This window comes from Sminthopsis crassicaudata, chromosome 2 (genome assembly GCF_048593235.1).
Source record: "Sminthopsis crassicaudata isolate SCR6 chromosome 2, ASM4859323v1, whole genome shotgun sequence".
In the NCBI taxonomy this organism is placed as follows: Eukaryota; Metazoa; Chordata; class Mammalia; order Dasyuromorphia; family Dasyuridae; genus Sminthopsis; species Sminthopsis crassicaudata.
The window spans coordinates 273039056-273061487 of NC_133618.1; the positions used below are offsets into that span (position 1 = coordinate 273039056).

A 22432-nucleotide genomic window follows, 5' to 3' on the forward strand; every position below is an offset into this window, starting at 1 on the left:
GCTTTATTTATTTAGGCAGAGGTGAGTCTCTAGATGTGCCCAAAAACACAGAATTGACTCCAGGCACAGGTAAAGGTGATCAATCTGACTCCCAGCTGCTAGGACCAGAGGACACTTTGTTTTCTATTATCATTTCCCAATTTGTGCTCTTTGAGGCTCAGTCTTAAGTGTCTAGAGTATCGGAGTCAGTCTGGTAGATCTGTTCCTGCTGCTACCATAATGATTAGGAATTATGTGGTGAAAACTGTCAGCTTCTGAAGCACCAAGGAAGAGATAGGAGCAATGGCAACGGGGAGGGGCCTATTGGAACCTTTGGGAGCAGATGAACAAGCAGATCCAAACTTACAAAATGAAGAGAAGCAGTGATCACGCCTGCTGCTGTCTTGGTCCCTCGAAAGACCCACAAGCTGATGGTTAGCTGAGATATTCCCTGAAATATGTATAGATACTTAGTAGAAGGTTAGTTAAAATGTTATTTTTTTCATGTACTTGCTTAATGCTTAACAGACCTATTTAGTTGAAAACTAGTTTTGCTTCCAGCTGTGTGTGTATATGTGTGTGTGTGTGAGAGAGAGAGAGACAGACAGACAGACAGACAGAGAGACAGACAGACAGAGAGACAGAAACAGAGAAGAGAATGTGTATATACAAAGAGGGAGGGAGAGAGACAGAGAGAAACAGAGAGATAGACTGTGTGTGTGTGTGTGTGTGAGAGAGAGAGAGAGAGAGAGAGAGAGACAGACAGACAGACAGACAGAGAGACAGACAGAGACAGAGGGAATGCGTGCGTATGTGAGATGTCAGTTGCCTCTGGAACCCTGATCATTTGTCAGCCTTCCCAGGTATCTCCTCAGCAATCCCTCCTTCATTCTCCTCCCATTTCTGTTGTTGAAGATGGTGATTTGCATCATAAGGAGCAAGTCTGGCTAACTTTATCCTTTTTGGGGGGGTGGAAAGGAGGGAAAAGAGAGAAAGAGAGGGGAGAAAGAGGAGAAGGGAGGAACGTGTTTCACAGAGGGGAGAACATGAGTGGAAGAGGGAGAGAGCCTGGGGAGAGAGCTAAGTAAGCCCAAAGTGTATATAGTTCTTCAAAGAGCCTTTCTCTGATGGATTCTTTTGAATAATTTATCTATTTTGTGTAAACTACTTATTTAGACAGAGTTGGGGAGTGATAACCCAGGCACCATGGGAAACGCTGTCTACTGACTGCTTGCTCAAAGATATTCTGCAAGCACCACCATTCAGTACAGGGTGCTTGTCATTTTGAAAAAGATGATCTTAGATACTTTCCCCTGGGTGTCGGGAAACCAATCTAACACCAGAATCTTAGCCTTGGACTCCCTCAGAGTAACTATTTGTGGTGTCCTTATTAGGTTGTATTTATGTATTCATAAGAAGAAAGATTGTTGGTTGAAATCCTCATCCATCCCTTACAGTTCTGGTAAGGCTACATCAGGACATGTTGGCATTTCTTTGGGAACCCCTGTGCTTTCACCTTACGCTGCCTAGAAGAAAGGCAAATGACTCAAAGCACATCAGCTATGCTATGACAGCCAAGGGCTCAGTTAAATAGTTTTTGACTGTCCGGGATGAAAACCAGTAAATAGGATCAAGGTGGTTAGTGTGAAACTATTCTAGGAATAGAACGGGGGTGTTGAGCTAGACTGGAATTAGAAGGTCATGGGAGTTTAGGAGGGTGAGGAATTGAGAAACCAGGGTGTCTGAAGGAAGCAGGAGCCAGGAAGGCTGTGCTGCTAATTTGGAAGGAGCAAATATGAGTTGGAGGTTTGTAAATGACAGCAGTGAGAATCTGGACAGAATGGAATGAGTTTTAAAAGAAGAGAAAGTGCTGATGATTGATGGTGCCAGAGGTAGGTTTGGAAAGTGCAAATGGAGCCCAGAGCAGTCCAGTGCTTCCTCCTGGTTCAGTTTATCAGAGGTCTTAAGAGAGAGGAAGCCAGGCATGGAAGCTGTTGGGGTGGGAAGAGCATGGTAGCTGGCACTTTGCGATTGATTTTCTCCCTGGTAATCCAGTGAACGTCCCCAGCCAAGCAGTACCCAGAATTTAGTAGGAAGGTGACCCTAGAAGGAAGATTCTGGTGGTTATGGGGATCTCAGAGTTGGCAGACCAGGAGAGCTCTGGCAGAGTGAGAGAAAATGTTTCTTTTGCTTTTCTTCCTCATCAGATTGGATTGGCTTAGGCGCTGACTTCCCAAAGCTAGTTTTGGAGATGCCCCAGAATACATCGTGCTTTGTAGACAGAAGGTTCAAATAGTGATTGAGTTTCCAGGAAGAAAAAACTCACATGACTTATTCTTAACTCGTGATATTAAAGAATCCAGCCTCTCAAATTCCAACCCAGGGCTCTTTCCTGTAGGCTGGATTTCCAAGATATCTTTGAACTTGTTGACATACATGCAAATATTCCTCTAGAATCTGCTCCCCCTTTTCTCACGACTTCTTTCTTTTCTCTTTTCTCCCCTCTCTGCTCTCTTTCCCCTCCTTTCCTCTCTCCCTCTTTGTTTTTCTGGGTTTTTGTCTCTGCATTTCTGCCTGTTTATCTCTTTTTCTAGAGCATAGATATACTTTGTTTCAAGGGATGAGGTTACAATAGTAGATAAATTACTATTTGTTTTCCCAAAGATATAGCTCTTTATAATTGGGGGGCGAGGGAGAGAATCATTTTGTAATCCACAAGTTTCCTGCAAAATAATTTTGTTTCATTTCCCTTATGATTTTCAAAAAGTAGCATAGCCTCTATGAAATTTGGTCTTTTTTTTTTTTTTTTTTTTTTTTTTTTTTTTAATAAACAAAACCCAAAGCTGAGCATGTAGTACATGCCTATAATTCCAGCTTTTGAGGAGGCTAATAGATCTTTTGAGAGTTTGGGAATTCCAAGTTTAGGGGTGTTAGCACACTAAGTTTAGCTTTAATATGATGAATTACTAGGAACAAGGGAACCTCCCTTCCCACTCCACCCTGCCCCCAAGTTGCCTAAGGAAGGACTAACCTGCCTGGATCAAAAATGAAGCAGCGAGTCAAAGAGAATCCCCTTATACTTCCTACCTGAGAAAGATAGGAAAATTCAGTTTAAAAAAGCAGAATACAAGAAATCCAGAGCTCTTTAGTTTTGTCAAAATCATGTTTTTCTTCTTTTCTTCTTACCTGTTTATTCTTATGAACTTAAATGACTTCTTGTTTTTCTTGAATCTTCCACCCTAAGAAATCCAGAAGAGATCACTTTTGACTAAAGTTCCACCTGCCAGCTCTATGACCTCACTGGCTATCTATGACCCAACTCACTTCCCTCTTTGTTCTTCCTAGTAGGCAGCAGGGCCTCGAGTCCAAATCCTTCTCTGCTATTTTGGACCTAAGGGTTCTCTCAAACGGGAGACTTAGTCAAGAGAAGATCCTGAAAGAAAATGAATGCCTAAGAGCACCCTGACTCATGATGACGTCTCAGCCAGGGGGTGTTACCCACTCCCTAGCTTGCCCAAATGAAGACCAATAACTAGAGTCAGGGGCTAGGAAGAATGCCCTCTGAAATATAGATAGTTCTTTCTCAGGATGATTTGTTTCTTTCCTCATGGAAATTCCTAGCCCTTTCTGTAACAGGAGAGCGCGGGATATTGTTTCTGAAGCATACCACCAGAAGCATCTGGACCAAGCAGTGTCCCACAGGACGCAGATTCGCCAGCAGAAACGCCTTGTCAAGGATTTAAGGCAAGATATCCTAGTTGGGCAAATCAGAGCTGAGCAGGAGCTGGAGTTTGACCAGGCCCTCATCAACCAGCAGATCAAAGACAGTAGGTGACCATGATTTATGGTGTCTCTCTCACCTTCTCATTTCTTCATTTCACCTTCTTTTCCTATGGTCAGCTCTGTTCTTTCCTTTTTTTTTTTTATAGTCTTGATGAAGTTGCAGGGAAACATTATGAGGCAGAAAACTGGAAAAAAAGGTTCCCCAGAAAGATGAATAGGGAAGCTTAACAGGGTTATTTCCCCTTAAAAACACTAGTCTCCCTCTTCTTCCTTCTTTCATGCAAATGCATATTTTTTCCATGGACATATAGATGTATAACACCCATACCTGGGTGAGACATCAGCTTGATGCCCTTTAGGCTTCTTCCTTCTCAGTGCTCTCTACTTTGGGGACAAGAGCATCTTTCCCTTCATCATGTTCTTTGCATATCCCAGTCAGAAATCTCCTTCCTCTCCTTTCCACATGGGTACAAGTATGTCACTCCATGCAAGCCCAGGTGACTGCTTCAGAGATAGGTGGGAGGGTGAGTTCTGACTTTCTTTTTTGGTTTATCTTGATTCTTAGATCAGAGATGGCTGCTCAGAGAGGAAACCCGGTTGGCCAGCCTGCAGCAGCACCAGCAGCCGCAGCAGCCGCAGGAGCAGCAGCAGCAACAGGATGGTACCTCGGCTGAGACAGACACTGAGATCTTCCATGAAGCAGAATCTCAGATTGGGCCAGAGACTTTGTCGACTTCACTGGATGGAGGCCGGAAGAGGCTGGTCCAGCTACAGGTCCTTTGGAGGAATGCTCTCTGGGCAGCAGAGCGTAAAGTCAGGCGCAAGAAAGTCAAGTTTCAGTTGGAAAAGATTGTCAAAAAGCAGAAACTCCTGGAAGCCCAGAAAAAACTTGAGCAGCTTGAAACGCTCAGCTGGAAAGACAATCCGAGCCAATTGGACCCTGATCTGGATGCCAACTTTTCAGCTTTTCAAAAAAAGAGCGAATCTTCCATCAGCAGCAGTTCTTTGGGTAACCACAGACTTTGTGGCCTCCCACTGTCCCCCTCACAAAGGTAAAGGAACAACAGGGATATATATGTAACAGAGATAGGGAAGGGATTCTTGCTTAACACGTCCCTCTTTGTAACTGACACTCTTCCTGAGCCCTGATTCTCCTGATGTGCTTTGCCTGATACATGTATCCTTTGTCTTTTGGCTAGCAAATCCCCTGTTCTCTTTTCCCCTGTCCTTCAAAGGTATAAATCTCAAGCTTTTCGGCCCCTGGACTCTTAAAGTTTTGAAAATTATTGTGGATCCCCAAAGAGTTTTGGTTTATTCAAACTTTTGTGTATTCAAAATTTATTTTCACTTGATACTTTCAGTATTCTTATCCCCATTTCATCTCAGTCCTGATCCATTCCCCTATCCCTTTGTCCCCTAGTTTGTTTTTCCTTTTCATTTCTCCCATTGTACCCAGTTTGGAAGGTTCTCATTCACCCTTATTCCCTTTTTGTTTCTTCTTCTTTCTAGTGCCAGCTGAAGCCTGACTCTGCTGGTAGGACACCCTGTCCCTTGCTGGACAATCCTCCTGATCCTTGACCTCATAGACTCAGGAAGAAGAGTCCACATGCTTGTTTCCTTGTTCCTTTACCATCACTCAATAACCTCTCTTCTTTTAAAGTTGATCATATTTCATCAGGTCTCTTTCTCCCTGTCCTTATCCTATCATCTGCCACCTGCCAATAACCTCCAGCCCACTCTACTCTCCCACTTTCTCTGGGATTCCAGCATGTAAGACTTTTAATCCCCTGCCTCCCATCCCATGGGGCAGTTAGGTGGCACCAGAGTGCACAGAGAACTGGGCTGGACCCAGGAGGCTTTCTTTTTATTGATTCACTACATTTTTCAGTGGGGTTGTTTTATTAGAGTTTTTTGCTCAGTTGTCTCTGATACTTTCTGGCCCCATTTAGGGTTTTCTTGCCAAAAATACTGGAGTGATTTGCCATTTCTCCAACTCATTTTACAGATGAAGAAATGGAGGCAAAGAGAATTTAAGTTACTTTGTCAGGGTCACATAGCTACTAATTGTCTGAGGCTAGATTTGAACTTGGGAGAATGAGTCTAACTCCAGGCTCAGTGCTGTGTGCACCATGATGACACCTCTTTGCATTAGGGCTATTTATCAAAACATCTTAAATCACTAACTCTGCTTTCCCCCTCCTTCCTCAGAAGATGAGACCACCTTCTTTCTTGATGACACTAGCCTGCTCAGCTCACATCAAAGGAAGCTCTGTACTTGAGATGTCTCTGAATTTGTCCTTCTCATATTTCTTTTGAACATTTGCAATTCTGCTTTTTTGAGATTGCTCAAAAGAAACAGGAGATGGATGAAGTCAGAGGCATGGCCATTCCAAAGGTTCATATGGACTCTTTGTGCCCAGTCTGTGGTAGAGCCTTCTAAGCTTGTCTGATTAGCCACAGTCAAGACATATTGTATGTGACCCCAACATAGAGATGTCATTTTGGTCATCTTCAAAAACAAAGGACCATCACCAGCTTACCTGTATCCTTGATGCTGTTGCTTTTAAGGGCTTTGTTGTATTAATCATCCCCTGCTCACCTTTCAGCTTCAGTCTTACCTCCTTCAGCCTTCCTCTTACCTACAAACTTCTGCAGATTGCCTAGTCCTAAAAGAAACTAAACAAATCATTTCCTCCATCTTACTCCTCCCTAAACCTATCATACTATATCTCTTTGCTTTGTCAAATTTCTGAGGAAAGCAGGTAATTCTGAATGTCATTACTTTCTGCTTTATGCTTCATCATACTAAAGTGTCTTTTGTCATTCTTTTGGAAGCTCTCTCTTCAGAGTCACTGTCCTGGGAATTATTAGTGCTAAATCCTGTGGCCTTTTCTCACTTCTCATCTGAGGCTCCTACTAGAGCGGTGTGCTAGATCTGAAGTCTGGAAAATCTGAGTCCAAATCTCAGACTCTGATTAGCTGTGTGACCCTGGGCAAGTCAGGGTTGTAAATGAAGCTAATGAATAATGAAACTAATAATAATATCTATCTTGTAGAGTTGTTGTAAGGATCAAATGAGATATAGGTTAAAAAAAAGACTTAGAACAGTGGCTGGAACATAGTAAGCGTTATATGAATACATATTTTTTTCCTCCTATTTGTCACTCCCTTTCTTCTTTGAAACCCTCCTCTTGACTTCCATGACATTGCCTTTCCTAGTTTTCTACCTGTCTTGCTGCTTCTTCCTTAGTTGCCCCTCTCTTTCCCTCCACTTCTTGAATATGGATATTCCTAAAGTTTTCCCTTCTCTCTTCTAACTCTCCAACTCTAAAAAGAAATTTTGAGCTTCAACCTCAAAAATTTCTTTTTTTAAAAAATTATTTTTTGGGGCAGCTAGATGATGTAGTGGATAGAGCACCACCCCTAAAATCAGGAGGACCTGAGTTCAAATCTGTGTGACCCTGGGCAAGTCACTTAACCCCAGTTGCCTCAGCAAAAAAAAAAAAAAAAAAAAAAAAAAAAATATATATATATATATATATATATATATATTTATATATATATATATATTTTAAACATTTATTAAAATTTTTTTGAGTTCCAAATTTTCTATCTTCCCCTAGTCATTCCCTACAGGGAAGGTAAGCAATATGATATTAATTACGCATGTGAAATTTCCATATTATTCATATCCAACCTCAAAATTTCCAAATACTTGCTGCACTTCTCCTACCGTGTGTCCTGCAGAGTTCAGCCTTTCTAAATGGAATTCATTGTTTTCTGTGCAAATTCCTTGCCTTTATTTATTGCATGATATTAACACTATCTTCTTCCAGAGTTGAAACCTACATCCTTGACTCTTCTACTATTTAGTCACTTGTCAAATCTTGGTGATTCTGCCCCCATTTCTGCAATACCTTTTCATGCCTACTATCACTATCTTAGTTCAAGTGCCCCTTGCCCCTTCTGAGCCTATTATAGTCATTTTCTATTGCTCTAACCTCTAAGCTAACATCTTCCAGCTCTTGTCTTTTCCATTCTCCATTTTCCCTTTATTGAGAATTTTTTACTTGGATGTGACCCCATTGCCTCAAATTCAACATACCCAAACAGAATTCCACATCTTCCCCATTCAAACTAGTTTTCTGAGTACCCTACAGTTAGACATATGATTATCCCCTCTCCCCTCACCCTTCAAGCCCAGGTAATTCTTTTTCAGCCAGTCTATTTAGAGTGGACCCCTTTCTTTATACTTCTACTGTTGCAAATCTAATCCAGACCTTTCATCACCCCATACCTGGATTGTTGTGAAGGCTTTGTAGATGGACTTCTTTGTGCGCTTCAGTCTGTTCCTCACACCATTGTGTATATTCCTCTTCTAGATTGATCTTTTAAAAATTCTCTTCTTTGTAGATGGGACTCTGCTTACAAACTATAGCAAACTATAACCTGTTTGCCATCTCAGTAATCCTCCTGGTCCTTCTTCCTGTCTTTTGCATCTGTCCCTTGATGCTGCTATCCATTATCAATTATATTACTAGCAGTAACCTGACTCATCTCCTGCCTCCTATTTTTCCTACCTTAAAACTGTTCCGTATACTGAAGTTAGATTAAATTTCCTAAAACATCCCTTTGCACACATCCCTTCTTTACTCAGTAGCTAAATAACTCAACCTTCTTTACAACACCATTCTTTGAAGACCCAGCTCTTCCTTTCTGTTTTCCCCATCATGTTCTCACTTTCCTTTTGAGTTCTTTAGCATTTATTAAAATGATTATATATAAATAAAATAAAATAAAAATATCTCTGCTGATTTCTCCAATCTCCCCCTCCACTTCTTTATTCTAACCAAACTGCCTATATTCATTGTTCCTAAAATGTGCTCATGTACATTCTTGCTACCTCTACATCTTTTGTACAAATTGGTTCTCCTGCCTAGAATTATCTTCTTCTCTCCTACCCAGTTACCTAAGTAAGTCCCAGCTCCTGCTTTCAGCCTTCCTTAAATGACCCAACATATCATGTTCTCATTTTTCCTGAACATTTGTAATCTCTGCCACTCACATATCATTAAAAACACACTGCTTTTTAAAAATTATTTTTTAAAGTTCTTGATATTTCTGGAAGCAGGTCCTATGTTCTGCTACTTCCCTGGCTCCCTAATACCTTATAATTAGCAGATATTTAGTTGAGGTTGGTGGGGGAGGATAAAAATGGTCCTTCCACTTCCCTAACTTTCATGTTTTCCAGGTTTTTCTGGGATTCACACTTCTTTTCCCACATGGAAATCTGGAAGTTGAAGGGCCCAGAGAATGCTTTTTCTTAGACCAGGATCAGAGAGCTTTTCACTGTCTTTACCTAAACCTTTCCTAAATACAATTCCTAGTTGGAGACGCAGTGAGATTTGGGTTAGTATTAACTACTGTGGGACAAATCAAACTGCCCTCTCTACTTTGGTCCCCAGGGTTTCTTCCAGCTCCACATGTAGGACTCTGCCATTGCCAACACCTTCACCTGGATGAATGGTTTGGTAAAGGGCCTTTGAAATCTCCTGAGATGGTTTTCTTTGTATTTTCAGTGTTCTGAAATGTGCTGTTTCTGCCAAGTTATCAACAGAGACCGTTCGCTGCTCACCAGAGAAGCCTCAGTCTGGGGACTATCTCTTTCAAGCTGCTTCTGTTCCCAGAGGAAGTATAACCCCGTCCAATGACTCTGGCCCCCCAAGCCTGTGGCAGACATGTGAGGGGAGGAGAGCATCTTTTGGAGATGATACCCCAACTGAGAGGGCTAGTCCCCTCATGAGCACCATGCCTGTTCCTGCCAGGGACAGGAGGAGTCAGGAAATGAGCAGGAGGAAGCAGCCGCTGGGGCGACTGCATCGAGCCCCAGCCTCTGTGAGTCGCTCAGCAGAGCAGCTCAGATCCAGGGACAAGCCCGATTCCTTCTTCCTCAGCCCCCGGAACGTTAGGGAGAAGCCTTCTGGAAGCTATAGTCTGCCACGGCGGAGGTGGCGAAGAGAAAGGGATCTCCTGGCAACCCGGGGCTCCCCACACCCCCAGGGAGCCAAGCGATCGGTCGTGTATGGAAAGATTCAAGCGACTCGCCTGTGCCAGGCTGCTTGGGCCTTACAACAGTGGGAACCTGGTGCAGCATCATTGGCTAGAGGCTCAATATGGCCACGGGGGCGTCTCTTTGGTGTGAAAGACAGAGAACAAGCCTTCCGTGAGAACCCTGTGAAGAGAGAGGGGGAGGAAGGGACCTGGAGCGCCGGCGTCCTGCGGGCCGCCTCTGGCTCTCTGGGAGCCCGGTCCCAGGAAAATGACGATGACTTCTCTGACACCGACAGTACCTATTCTTTGGACTCCCTCTCCTGTACTTATACCAGGACCCTGATCAAACCACAAAAGCAGGAGGCCCCTGAGCCAAACGCACGCTGCACAGAGCTTGAGAATTCAGAAAGCGATGATAGCCAGATGTCTCAAGATTCGTTGGTAGAAAAAAGGAAAAGAACACAAAGAAGGCTTTTGCCTGGCTCTCCCCTACCCCTATCCCCTGAAAGAAGTGAGGTAAGGTCCGTGGCCTCCTCTAAGGCCTCCTTGCCTCCCTCTGACAGTGAACTGCCCTGGAAAAAGGTGAGGACCTTTTCTCTGGATAGCCTGAACAATGAGGAGGAGGACTTCAGGGAAGAATCTAAGGAAGGGCCCGCATCTCACTCATCAGATGAGATGCCCGCAGAGGTCTTTTGGCAAGTGAAGAGCTCTCGGTCCCTCACAGAGTGCCAGGAGAAGGTACTTGAGTTCCAGGCTTCAGACCAAGGACCAGACTCAGCTGGACCTGATGTAACATTGAAGCCAAGTACTTTTTATCTGACTCTTCAGCCTGAGACAGAAAGGAACAACTACAGAGCCCTTCAACAGACCCAGAACCTGAGAAACAGCTCCTTGGTTTCCATGGACTCTTGGTTCTCCTGCGATTCAGAGAGCAAATCCAGTGACTCCCAAGAAGTCAATCTGTACTCACAGATGAATCTTGGTATCCGGCAACTGGAGGTCCAAGACATGGAGAAGCCTATGGTCCTGGTTGAAGTGGGGGGATTACAGCAGCCTGCCCCTGAGCTGGCCACTGAGGTGTACAGTTGTTTTAGTCCCCTTCCGGGCTCAGGCCTGGTCCCCAGAACTGTCCATGGGGTGAGTGGAAAACCGTCTCTGGATGTACTTTTAGAGGCTCCATGGAGACCCCCAGGACCTTGCAAGCCCGGTTCAGACACAGCTGGCTCCCTGAAAGCTCTTCCTGAGGAGGGAAGAGACCTAGCCAGCCTGATTGGGTACTGCAGCCCTGTCCCTTCAAACAGCGCTCTCCCCTCCAGCATGTCAGCTGCCCCTGCAGCTTTGTTGTCTCACAAAGGCAGTACCCTTGGAAAGGGCAGGCCTGTTGTTGAATATCTGTGTGAATTTTCTCACTCTTCCCTGGGGGCCACAGTGAGAAGCACACAGGTTTCTAGTTCCTCTCAGAAGGACACAAGTTATCTGCCTTTTACATCTGGCAAAAAATGGGATTCCTTCTTCCCTGTGTGTCCCAAGATGCCTGGTGATTTTGATTTCAATGATGCTTCCTCCTCTTTGTCATCCACGAGGCAGTTGAGAACAGAGCAAGAACAAAATGGTGGGAGCTTGGAGTTGGACGATCTCTCGACTCTCTTTAGAACGATTGAAAAAGATGCTCATCGTAGCTGTACTTCAGCAGACTTAGAAGCAGGAGATCCAGGGTTAGAAAATGCTTGGGTCTTTGCAGCAGAAAACAAGGTTTCAGCTTCCGGGGCACAGGCACACCCAGCGCATCAGGGCATCCCCAAGCAGTCACAGCCCATGGCCTGTCGGAGAGTGGGGTCAGCGGTCCCCTTTGATGAGAGCTTTTTCCTGAGGGACATATCCAACAGCAGCAGTCCCATGAACGCGAAGGAAGAACTGGGTCCTCCGGCCTGGACCCAGCGGGAGGAGAATCTGCCCGGCAGGTTGGTTCCATTAAAGCTCAACAACCCCCTCTCTCAGCCAGCGATGAAGACTGAGCTCCTACAGAATACCAGCGAACAGATCGACAGAGAAAGGAGTTTTTCTTTGGCCTTAGCTACAGATTCTGAGCCATCCTGGGCTCCTTTCCCATCTCCTGAGCGGCTTCATCCTGTGGAAACATTTTATATGTTAGAAAGTAGAGACGCCTTGACGGAAACAGCCTTGGAGATCCCCGCGTGCCGAGAATGGGGCGAGGAAATGCCATCCACCAGCAGGGGAGAGGAGCTGAACGCCTTTCAGTTTCTCAGAAATGTGGACAGTGACCTGCTGCTTTTGTTACGTACCCCAAGTCCTAAGAATCCCTCTTCTCAGCAAGTTGCAGGGGAGAGGTCCTTCAGCCCAGGCAACCGGAAAGACCTGAGTGGAACTGAGGTCCCCAAAAGTATGGAGAAGTTCAGCAATCCCATCGCTTTCTCTGCTGCTCAGAATAGACTATTGTTGGAGAGCATTAGCATGGCAGCATGTCAGTTGGGGAAACCAGGTGGGATTTTAAATAACCAGCACCCACAGTCAACGCTGAAGATGAAGGAACAAGACCCGGATCAGCCCCCTTGGGGTGTTCCATTTAGTGATTCTGGGGCAGTTATCTCAAGCATCGAAGGAGATCACAAACATAGGGAGAGTGAAAATGACATCCGAGGGAATCGGGGAGGCTACCTCCTGGGGGTTGGTACAGCTGATTTTGAAGGTCAGATCCATTCTGGACCCAATTCCAATTTCCTTTACAAAACAGACGGCTCGAACCAAGCTCAGCATAGAGTCAATATGCAGGAGAATGCTTTGATTTCTAAAAAGCGCAGCTCATCAAATCACTCTGGGTGTACAAGTCCAGCGATAACATCCAAGGATGAAACTTCGCCGCACCTGAAGGAGGGAACGGAATCTGTTTCTCTGGGAATGGCTTTGCATCCCAAGGATTGCCCAGAGGAGTCCGTGACTCAGAGAAGAGACCCCCCTTATGGAAAAGACTCTGCTTCAAACCCAACTCTGTCCACCAAGGAAGAAGGCCCTATTGCAAGCAAAGAACCCGAGAACTTAATGGTGATACCCAATTCCCAAGGAGACGGGTCTCAAAAGAGAAGTCAGACTTCCTCTCAGGGTAAAATTGTTAATCATTCTGAAGAAATGGCCAGGCTGATTAGCAGTGTGTCCCAGCTGGAAAGCAGCATCATGGAAATAGATTCCAGGCAAAAATATCACCCTTGTGCCTTGTATATGGCAGAAGCTTACAGGAGAGCCATGTGTAGGGATAGGAAGGAGCATGGAAAGACCCATCTAACCCTGAGACCAAATGACTTCAGAGAGATCCTCTGTCACAGAGATCAGCCCCATTCTCCGAAGAAGATACAGGAGGAAGAAGTCCCTAACAACATCGAAGTCAGAGGAATCAAGAAGGTCAACAGTTGTATTCAAGAGAGTTATCAGAACCAGAAAATGACACCAACCCTGCCCAGGCTCACTGAAGTCACTGAAGAGGACAAGACTGAAAGAGAGCATACTCCCTTATCTGCACCTGAACTGTCTGTCAGGTGCCCTAGCGATTATCTGTTCCTAAGGTTTTCACAGAGATGCACCGCTCAGAAGAAAACAGCTAGTGCTCCAGGAAGTCCAGAGGGAGTGGAGTCATTGGTCAGAACCGAATCCACAAGAGCCAAGGAAGAAAGAGCCAAGGAAGAAAGATCGGAGGGAAGCCGCAATGAGGAATCTGCTTCAGAACTGAACCCCCAAAGTCACACCACGTTGGGGACGGGAAGTTTTCCAAAATTGGAGCCCAAGGCCACTTTCCAGGAAAGTCAGACTGCTGAAAACCTAACCAGTACCGTGATAACAGCTAAGTGCAAAGAAGTAAGAGTCCATGACATAGATCAAGAAACAAATACCTTACGGGGAAAGAGCATGCCAACAGGAACCTATCCAGCTCCACTGACCCAGGGGTTACCTGGCGTAAGCCAAATCCTGCATACAGGTAGATACCGCACTCAGGAGACAGCACATCCATGGCCAAGTCAAGAAGGCTACCCAGCGGCTTCCACTAAGGAAGGCAACATCTTTTTCTCCGATTCCCCAAAACTGTCAGAAAAGTATTTCAGGTCAACAATGAAGGCAGTGAGCCTTTCTTCCGCTGACTCTGAGCCAGATCTGGAGTTTCTGAAAACTCAAGCCCCAACTCCCTCAGAAAGCAGAGAAGAACAGCAAAAAATAAATGGAGAAGCAAAAAACCACAGCTCTCTCAGAAGTGTCAGCTGCAAAAACTCCTTTGTAGAACAATCCGTTTGGCAGAGCTTTAGTTTGAGAACGGTGTCTGGCCTTTGTTATCAGCCCAGTGGTGCTGGGAGCAGCCCTGGTGAAGCTTCAAATGACAGCTACTCCATGGAAGAGATGAAAGCATCAGCGACTGCTGTGCTTCTAGAACAGCAGGGAGAGGACACCAGAATCACCCCTAGAGATCTGAACTTAGGAAATTCATCTCTCACTGAGGCGGAGTTGACCTTGTTAAGAAACATAAAAAGAGCCAGTTCGCTTATCCAATGTCCACTGGAGAAGAGGGCCAGTCATCAGTGGGCAGATAGAGAACTCCAAGTACCTCAGGCTGTAGAGAAAAATCTGTGGAGGACAGAAGATTTTGCCATGGATCTCAGTACCACGAGTACCTCTTTGTCAGCGACTAATGAGGGAAAACGAGGTTCCTCATTAGGAGCTTGGGGGGTCACTGTTGCCCCATCCATGCATCCAAAAATGAATGTAGAGACCACAGAGGAGAACACTAAACTATCACAGGAGTGTGGGAAGTCTTCAGAGGACAGTGCCAATGAACAGATTATCATGCCTAAACTGACGAGGGACTCATCAAGATTTTGGGGGGCCTCTGCTATCCCATCCATGTATCCAGAAATGAATGTAGAGACCACGGTGGAGAACAACAAACTATCAGAGGAATGTGAGAAGTCTTCGAAGGATAGCACCAGTGAGCAGATTATCTCACCTGAATTGACCAAGGTCTCATCAGGATTTTGGGGGGCCTCTGCTACCTCATCCACATGTCCAAAAATGAAGGTAGAGACCACAGTGAACAACAATAAGCTATCAAAAGAATGTGAGAAGTCTTCAAAGGATAGCACCAGTGAGCAGATTATCTCACCTGAATTGACCAAGGTCTCATCAGGATTTTGGGGGGCCTCTGCTACCCCATCCACATGTCCAAAAATGAAGGTTGAGACCACAGTGAACAACAATAAACTATCTAAAGAATGTGAGAAGTCTTCAAAGAATAGCACTGATGAGCAGATTATTGCACCTGAATTGACCAGGATCTCATCAGGATTTTGGGGGTCCTCTACTATCCCATCTGTGTATCCAAAAATGAAGGTAGAGACCACACTGGAGAATAACATACTATCAGAGGAATGTGAGAAGTCTTCAAACGACAACATCAATGAGCAGATCATCGCGTCTGAATTGACCAGGGTCTCATCAGGATTTTGGGGGGCCTCTGCTACTCCATCCATGTATCCAAAAATGAAGGTAGAGACCACAGTGGAGAACAACATACTATCAGAGGAATGTGAAAAGTCTTCAAGAGACAGACTCAATGAGCAGATCATCGCGTCTGAATTGACCAGGGTCTCATCAGGGTTTTTGGGGGCCTCAGCTACGCCAATCATGCATCCAAAAATGAATGTAGAGACCACTGTGGAGAATAATAAACTTTCAGAGGAGTGTAAGAAGTTTTCAAAGGACAATGTAGATGAGCAGATTATCGCACCTGAATTGACCAGGGCCGCCTCAGGGTTTTGGGTAGCCTCTACTACCCCGTCCGTGTATCCAAAAATGAATGTGGAAATTACAGTAGAGAATAATAAGTTGTCACAGGAGTGTGGAAAGTCTCCACAGGATAGTGCTAACGAACAGATTATTGTGCCTAAACTGACAGGACTCTCATCAGGATTTTGGGGGGCCTCTGCTCCCCCATCCATGTATCCAAAAGTGAATGTAGAGACCCCAGTGGAGAATAATAAACTATCATCAGAGGAGTGTGAGAAGTCTTCAAAGGACAACACAGATGAGCAGATTATTGTTTCTAAACTGACTGGGATCTCATCAGGATTTTGGGGGGCCTCTACTACCCCCAAAATGAATATAGAGACCACTGTGGAGAGTAATATACTATCAGAGGAGTGTAGAAAGTGTTCAAAGGGCAGCACTGATAAGCAGGTTATTGTGTCTGAATTGACCAAGGTCTTATCAGCATTTTGGGAGGCCTCTACTCCCCCATCCACATATTCAAAAATGAATGTAGAGCCCACAGGGGAGGATAATAAACCGTCATCAGAGGAGTGTAAGAAGGGTTCCAAGGACTGCACAGATGAGCAGATTATCATGCCTGAATTGATCAGGGTCTCATCAGGGTTTTGGGGGGCCTCTGCTACCCCATCCATATATCCAGAAGCAAATGTAGAGACCACAGTGGAGGACACTAGACTAACAGAAGAATGTGAGAACAGTTCAAAGGACAGCACCGATGAACAGATTATCGGGCCTGAATTGACCAGGGCCTCATCAGGATTTTGGGGGGCCTCTGCTACCCCATCTGTGTATTCAAAAATGAAGGTAGAGACCACAATGGAGAATAATAAACTATCAGAGGAGTGTAAGAAGTGTTCAAAGGATGACACGGATGAGCAAATCATCGTGCCTAAACTGGCGGGGGTCTTATCAGGGGCCTGGGGGGCTTCTGCTACTCCATCCATGTATCCAAAAATGAATGTAGAGACCACAGTGGAGAATACTAAACTATCATCAGAGGAGTGTAAAAAATGTTCAGAAGACAGCACAGATGAGCAGATTATCATGCCTGAATTGACCAGGGCCTCATCAGGGTTTTGGGGGGCTTCTGCTACCCCATCTGTGTATTCAAAAATGAAAGTAGAGACTACAGGGGAGAATAATTTATCAGAGGAATACAAGAAGTGTTCAAAGGACAGCACTGAGAAGCAGATTATCATGTCTCATAGTGAATCTCTACTAGAGCTTGAAGCCTTTTCTGGGAACCCTAAGCAGTCTCCCTACAATCAGAGAGACCAGCTGGAATTAGCTAGGACCCACAAGGAAGATGAGTCGCAAGTATGTTTTGTACAAAATCAAGCTGCAAAAGGACATCTCCAGGGGGCGTCTCCAGGTATTGCCTCAGGAAAGCGTCCTGATCAGAATTGCCCTCTGGCAAAGGTGTATCAGACGGAGAGTCTCCAGCTAAGGAAAGACAGTACGGCTCCTGGCAGAGGACCAGAGCACGCCTTGCCGCTGTCCTTCAGCACCATGGCTAACCCAGGCAGTAAGGTGCAGACAGCAGGTGAGAAGCCCACAGGGCACTTGGGTCCCCAAGCCCTCCCTGAAAGCCCAGACAGGAAGGAAGAGATGATGAATTCATTTTCTGTTGGAGTTCTGGCTTCAGGAAACATGCTTTCCTCCTCAGCCTTGGAGGACAACTGCGAGGAGCCCGCAAGGCTTGCACCTTCTTTCCATGGAATCTCCAACAACATTAGATTAATTCAGCAGGAACTGAGCCAGGCCTTGCTTTGTAAACAGACTGAGGCACATTCGGAGGTGGAAAGAACTAGTCTCGGGAGCAAGGAGAGCATCCAGAGGGTTTGGGAAGAGTTCAGATCCCAAAGTATAGCGTATGGGAACTTAAGTGGTGCAGACTCTTCGGAGGCAGTGGTGGAGCCCCAGACCCATTGGGGAACTCCCATCCAGTCCCCCTGGAAAGATGCCCCTTTCCAGGTAGGATCTGCAACATCAGCAGTTGAAATGTCTTACGCGCTGGCGGATTCTACTACCCCCGGGCCTGTTTTTGTACCTCAAGGAAGCTTTCACATCAGAAAGCAGCCAATCATCTCATGGGAAGCAGAGATGATTGAGGCTGAAGACTCCCCATACTTGGACAGTCCTTTGGCAGCCTCGGACATCAAACAGTCAAGGAGTCTTCCTGCTCATCCAAGATGTGTCCCTTCTCCAGGATTAGGAGAAAGGAGAGCAAGTCACAACCAAGACCCAGCGGGGTCTGGAACAGTAGAGGGAGGCAGGACAGGGGGTGCCTTACCCCAGTGCCCAAAGTTGAAAGGGGTTACCCTGTCGGGGCAGTCTTTACCGTATGGGGCGGGTAACGGATGTCCAAGACCCACATCCCTCCTTGATCAGAGACTTGTTGAAGAGATGGAAGAGAGCCCAGAAGGGAGCCTGGTTCAAAGTAATGTGGAGGTTTCTAAAAGCACCATTATGTTTAGCCCACTAACATCCCAGGGAGAGGCTGTGACTTCTCCTTCCAGGCCCTCGTGCATGTCTCCACAAGGTGTTGCTTTTATTGATTCGCCTTCTTTTACCAAGTCTCTGTCTTATGGAAATAGTGATCCTGAGAAACGAATTCCCCGATCCTCATCAGACACGATGCTTCCAGTTTTCCTGACACCTTCCAAGCTCACCGTAGGCCACCAGTCCAGAGGGCCCAATGTACCTTTGGCACATAGCCTGGATCTCAGAGAAAGCCAGCAAGAACTGAGACTGGCCGCTTCCAACACTGGTTTATGCGGTATGGAGAGCCCTGGGAGCGAAGACGTGAAGAAGACTTCTTCATCTGCCCGGACCTATTCTGAGAAGTTGGAGAGACTCCAGGAGGAACACGAAGCTAGTCAGAATGAATGGGAATTCCCTCCTGGAGCTGAGGAACCTGGGAGCCATGTTAAAATTGGGAGACTGGAAGCAATGCATGTAAGTGAAGACATTCTTGAGAATGAAGCTACAATAGGGTTTCCACATCTTGCCCAAGGACCACCATTTCCTAAGGATTCCAGAGATCCCAGCATTCCTATTCCCCACCCTAGGACAAAAACGGGTAAAAAATGTATCTTCAGTAACCTTCCGGGCAATGTGTGGAAGACAGATGAGAACGAAAATCTCTCAAACAACACAGTGTGGGACAGAAACCATCACCATTTAGGAACCAGTGGCCAAGTCAGCCCTCAGGGCCCGAGAGGTAGCCCGAGGACTGATGGAAGGGCATCAAGGCCTGAAAGACTCAGGCTTCTATCGGAGACAAATAATGGCCCTTTTGACCATCAAGAACCTTGCCCTCTGTCAGAGGGCTCACAGGATGATCTGGACACTGGCTCTCATGACAGAGACGTGGCTCCCTGTGCTGCTTTTTCCTGTAGTCCTGGGCATTCTCCAAAAGACTTCTCCCTGCTGAAGGCCTCTATAGGGACTTCCTCCAAGTCTCCACAGGAACTGAACATGAGCGTGGAGCCTCCTTCTCCCACAGAAGAAGATGAGTGTCATGGGACCGAGAGGCTGTATCTCAATGACCTTTCTCCAGATGAATCTGAAATGATGTCGGTGGAATTGGGGAAATGTCCAGGGCCAGCGGATTGTGGCCAGACAGCGCCACCAGATTACAGCTTAGAAGCCCCCGGCCCGCAGTCCCCAGCACCTGGCACTCCCCCCTACCCTACCTCTTCCACACTTTTGACTATGCCAGTCCCAGAAGGTAGAACAGCAGACGTTCCGGAGGAGGAGCAGCATGACCCCCTCAGGGACAAAGGCTGGGTGACACTGGAGAACATGGATGCGATGCAGGGCACGTCTGGCAGAATAAATCCCTTCGTCCAGTCTTGGCAGCAGGAGGGGCCCGGCAGGATCGGCTGGAAGCAATACATGCTCGGCAGTGCCAGCGACACCTCTTGCAACCAGATTTCATGGAGTCTGGACAGCCTGAGAGCTGTTCGTTGCTCCAGTGTAGACGATGGCCTGGATACTTCAAGCTCTCCCTACCATTCTCAGCTCAGTTCCTGTGCCAACCCCCATGAACTGTCCAGCCCCAGCAGCATTGAGGATCCTCGGGGCTTAGAAGAAAGGAAGAGGTCCAAGACTTCTTCTGTCTTCAGGAGCCACCATGGCTTCTCTGATACATCCCTCACAGTGCCCTCCTCTGGGATCCCAGACAAGGTGGGGGAGGGCCCACCTGAAGATGAGTGTGCTCTAATCGAGCAGAGGGAGGTCTCGGGGAATATGGGGGACCTCGCGCCGCTGTACCCCACCAAGTCCTCGCCAAAGGCTGACACAGCTACCTGTGAACAGGGGACGATGACCCTGACCCCGACTCAGCTGCAGCAGGTTCACATGCACTGCCAGGTCTGTGTAGATGTCCCTCACCCCTCACACCCACCCCCAGCGACATGGAAGAGCATGCACAACCTGTCGATGCATCTTTCCCAGCTCTTACACAACACCTCGGAGCTGCTAGGGAACCTCAGCCATCAGGGGACCCCTGAGAGGGAGCGGGGCGTTAAGGCCGAGGCCCCTGAAGAGGCCCCCAAGGCAGTGACAATGGACAGCAGCACTCAGACCACTGTGGACGTGGGCATCCAGACTGATGAGATGGACCCGGCCCCACAGGATGTCTCCCTCCATTCCTCTGGGGACCAGTTAGCCAATCCTCAGGAAGCAAATGTGGCCACCTTAAAACATAGCTCGCTGGATGGAATGGATGCTTTGGACACTCCACAGGAGGTGGAACACTCCCCGGTGCTTCAGGAGAAGGAGAATAAAGGCACGGCTGAGACAAAAGAGACTTCTTCCAGCTCCACTAGCCAGAAGGAGTGCAGCTTCTCCCAGGACTCCCTGGACATATCCCGTCATAGCCTCAGTTTTCAGGAACACTCCCTCTCCCAGGAAGTGGTAAGCCTCCAAGCTTCTTCAGCGGCCTCCCCCTCCTCCAGTTCCCACAAGCTTGGGTCCTCCTGCACGGCAGTCACCAGCCCGACTTCATGCACTGCATCCTCTCTCAGAGATTCCTCTCCTCAGGAGGGAGAATCCGCTTGTGAATCTAGTACCCAGAAGAACAAGAAAGCAGGCTACAGGAACACCTTGTTGGTGGACAGGGCTTCCTCCCCGATCCTAACTTTCAGTGCCAGCGCTCAAGGTCCTCATTCCTCCTCCTCATCCACCTCCTCCTCCTCTTCCTCCTCCTCTTCCTCTTCCAACCCTCCTTGTCTCGGGTCTTCTCACTTTCATTCCACCATACTCCATCAGAAGCTCAGAGCTGGCCGGGTGTCCTCAGCGCACAATTTTTCCCAAGCCAGCAATGAAGGGGAGACCGGGAATATTTCTGAAGATAGTGCGAAGTCCATGGGAAAGAAGCTGAGCAAAGGATCTTTTGCCTCTAACTCCACTGGAGCCTTAAAGCCCAGCCTGTGGCTTCATGGAAGCTCGTCTTCCACGTCCACAGGATTCTTGAGTTCCCCCCAGCAGTTACAGGTTCGGGCTTCTTTGGGGCTTCTGGGCTGGGAAGAACAACTAGCTGGTGAAAAGAAAAAGAAGAATTCCTGGGAGAGGCCTTTGTATCTGTCCCTGCCCACGACGGGGTTGAGCCCCACTGAAGGCCAGTCAGAGGCCTCAAACACCAGTAGTTTTGTGGCAGAGGGGGCCGCAGAGGGGGTCAACCCTGTATCCGTTCAGCTAGCCAGCCCGAGTACAAGTTGGTGTCAGAAACGGGCCAGCACTGGCGCCGACTCCTCTGAGCAGCTCCTGAAGTCCCCTCCGCCTTCAGAGACTCCCTTCTGGGGGAGGGTTGTGAACCATTGCCATGGCCCTTCCTCCATTTCTGAAATCAGTGTGGCTCCAGGGCACGGCAGCATAGCCAGGGACACCCAGTCAGAGGTGCTGCTGACCTCCTGCACCCAGAAAGTCCAGACTGCTGATCCCAAGAAATACAACCTGAAGGACCTCCCTGTCCACAATAAGTTCAGTAATTGGTGTGGGGTTCAGGGAAGCTCCCCACAGGGCACCATGACTGCAGAAGGAGCAGTGAATGCCGATAACTCTTCCTCTGAGGGGCTACAGGAGAAGTCGGCCCAGCTCAGTAAGCATCTGAGCCAAGTGCCTGAGCAGCTTCAGAGGGAACAAGTACAGGTGCTGGCTGGGGTCCCGCTGGAGCTGGGGCCGCAGACCCCACCCCTTAGCGTGGAGCTGGCCGAAGCCAAGCTTCTCTATGGCCTCGGAGAGACCGACGCTCTGCTGAGGGTGATGCAGAGTGGGACTGGTGAGGCTCTGGTTCCTGATGCCCCAAGGAGCTCACAGAAGGAGGAAATGTACTTTCGGTAAGTCAGACAAAGCAGAGTGTTGTAGTGGACGGGAGAGCTGGTACTGACCCAAGGAAACAGCCAGGTTCAGGGCTTGCCCCTGACGCTGTCTCTTGGCTGGACAAAGTCACTTGTCATTTATGGTGCTCTGGGTCACTAAATGGGCCACTAAGCCGTTTCTAAGGGTCACTATGGGCCCCCTTTTATTTAGTTCCAAAATTATAGCTGATGTTTTATTATTTATCATTATTTTGTTAAATATTTTCTAATCACATTTTAGTCTGGTTTGTGGCTAATCTGTGGTTCACTTGTGGCCTGCAGGCACCCACGCGCCATTCCTGCTTAAGCCAACTCTAAGACTAATTTTTTTCCTTGTAAATAGTATTTTATTTCTTCCAATTACATGTAAAGACAGTTTTCAGAATTCATTTTTAAAATAAGATTTTGAGTTCCAAATTTTTCTTCTTCCT

At 46.9% G+C, this 22432-nt stretch overlaps 1 protein-coding gene across 4 annotated transcripts in view; it reads left to right on the plus strand.

Annotated features, from left to right (window-relative positions):
* Nucleotides 1–22432, plus strand: part of STARD9 (StAR related lipid transfer domain containing 9) — a 161588-nt gene that overhangs the window by 123716 nt on the left and 15440 nt on the right. For 3 of the 4 annotated variants that reach the window (XR_012486406.1, XM_074289392.1, XM_074289393.1), the window contains exons 21-23: nucleotides 3601–3806; nucleotides 4328–4814; nucleotides 9342–21980. Coding sequence is in view for 3 of the 4 variants with exons in the window: in XM_074289392.1 (XP_074145493.1) it covers nucleotides 3601–3806; nucleotides 4328–4814; nucleotides 9342–21980 (13332 nt within the window). In the remaining variant the exon portion in view is untranslated. The remainder of the gene's footprint in view (nucleotides 1–3600; nucleotides 3807–4327; nucleotides 4815–9341; nucleotides 21981–22432) is intronic. The other variant, XM_074289394.1, reaches the window with a different exon arrangement.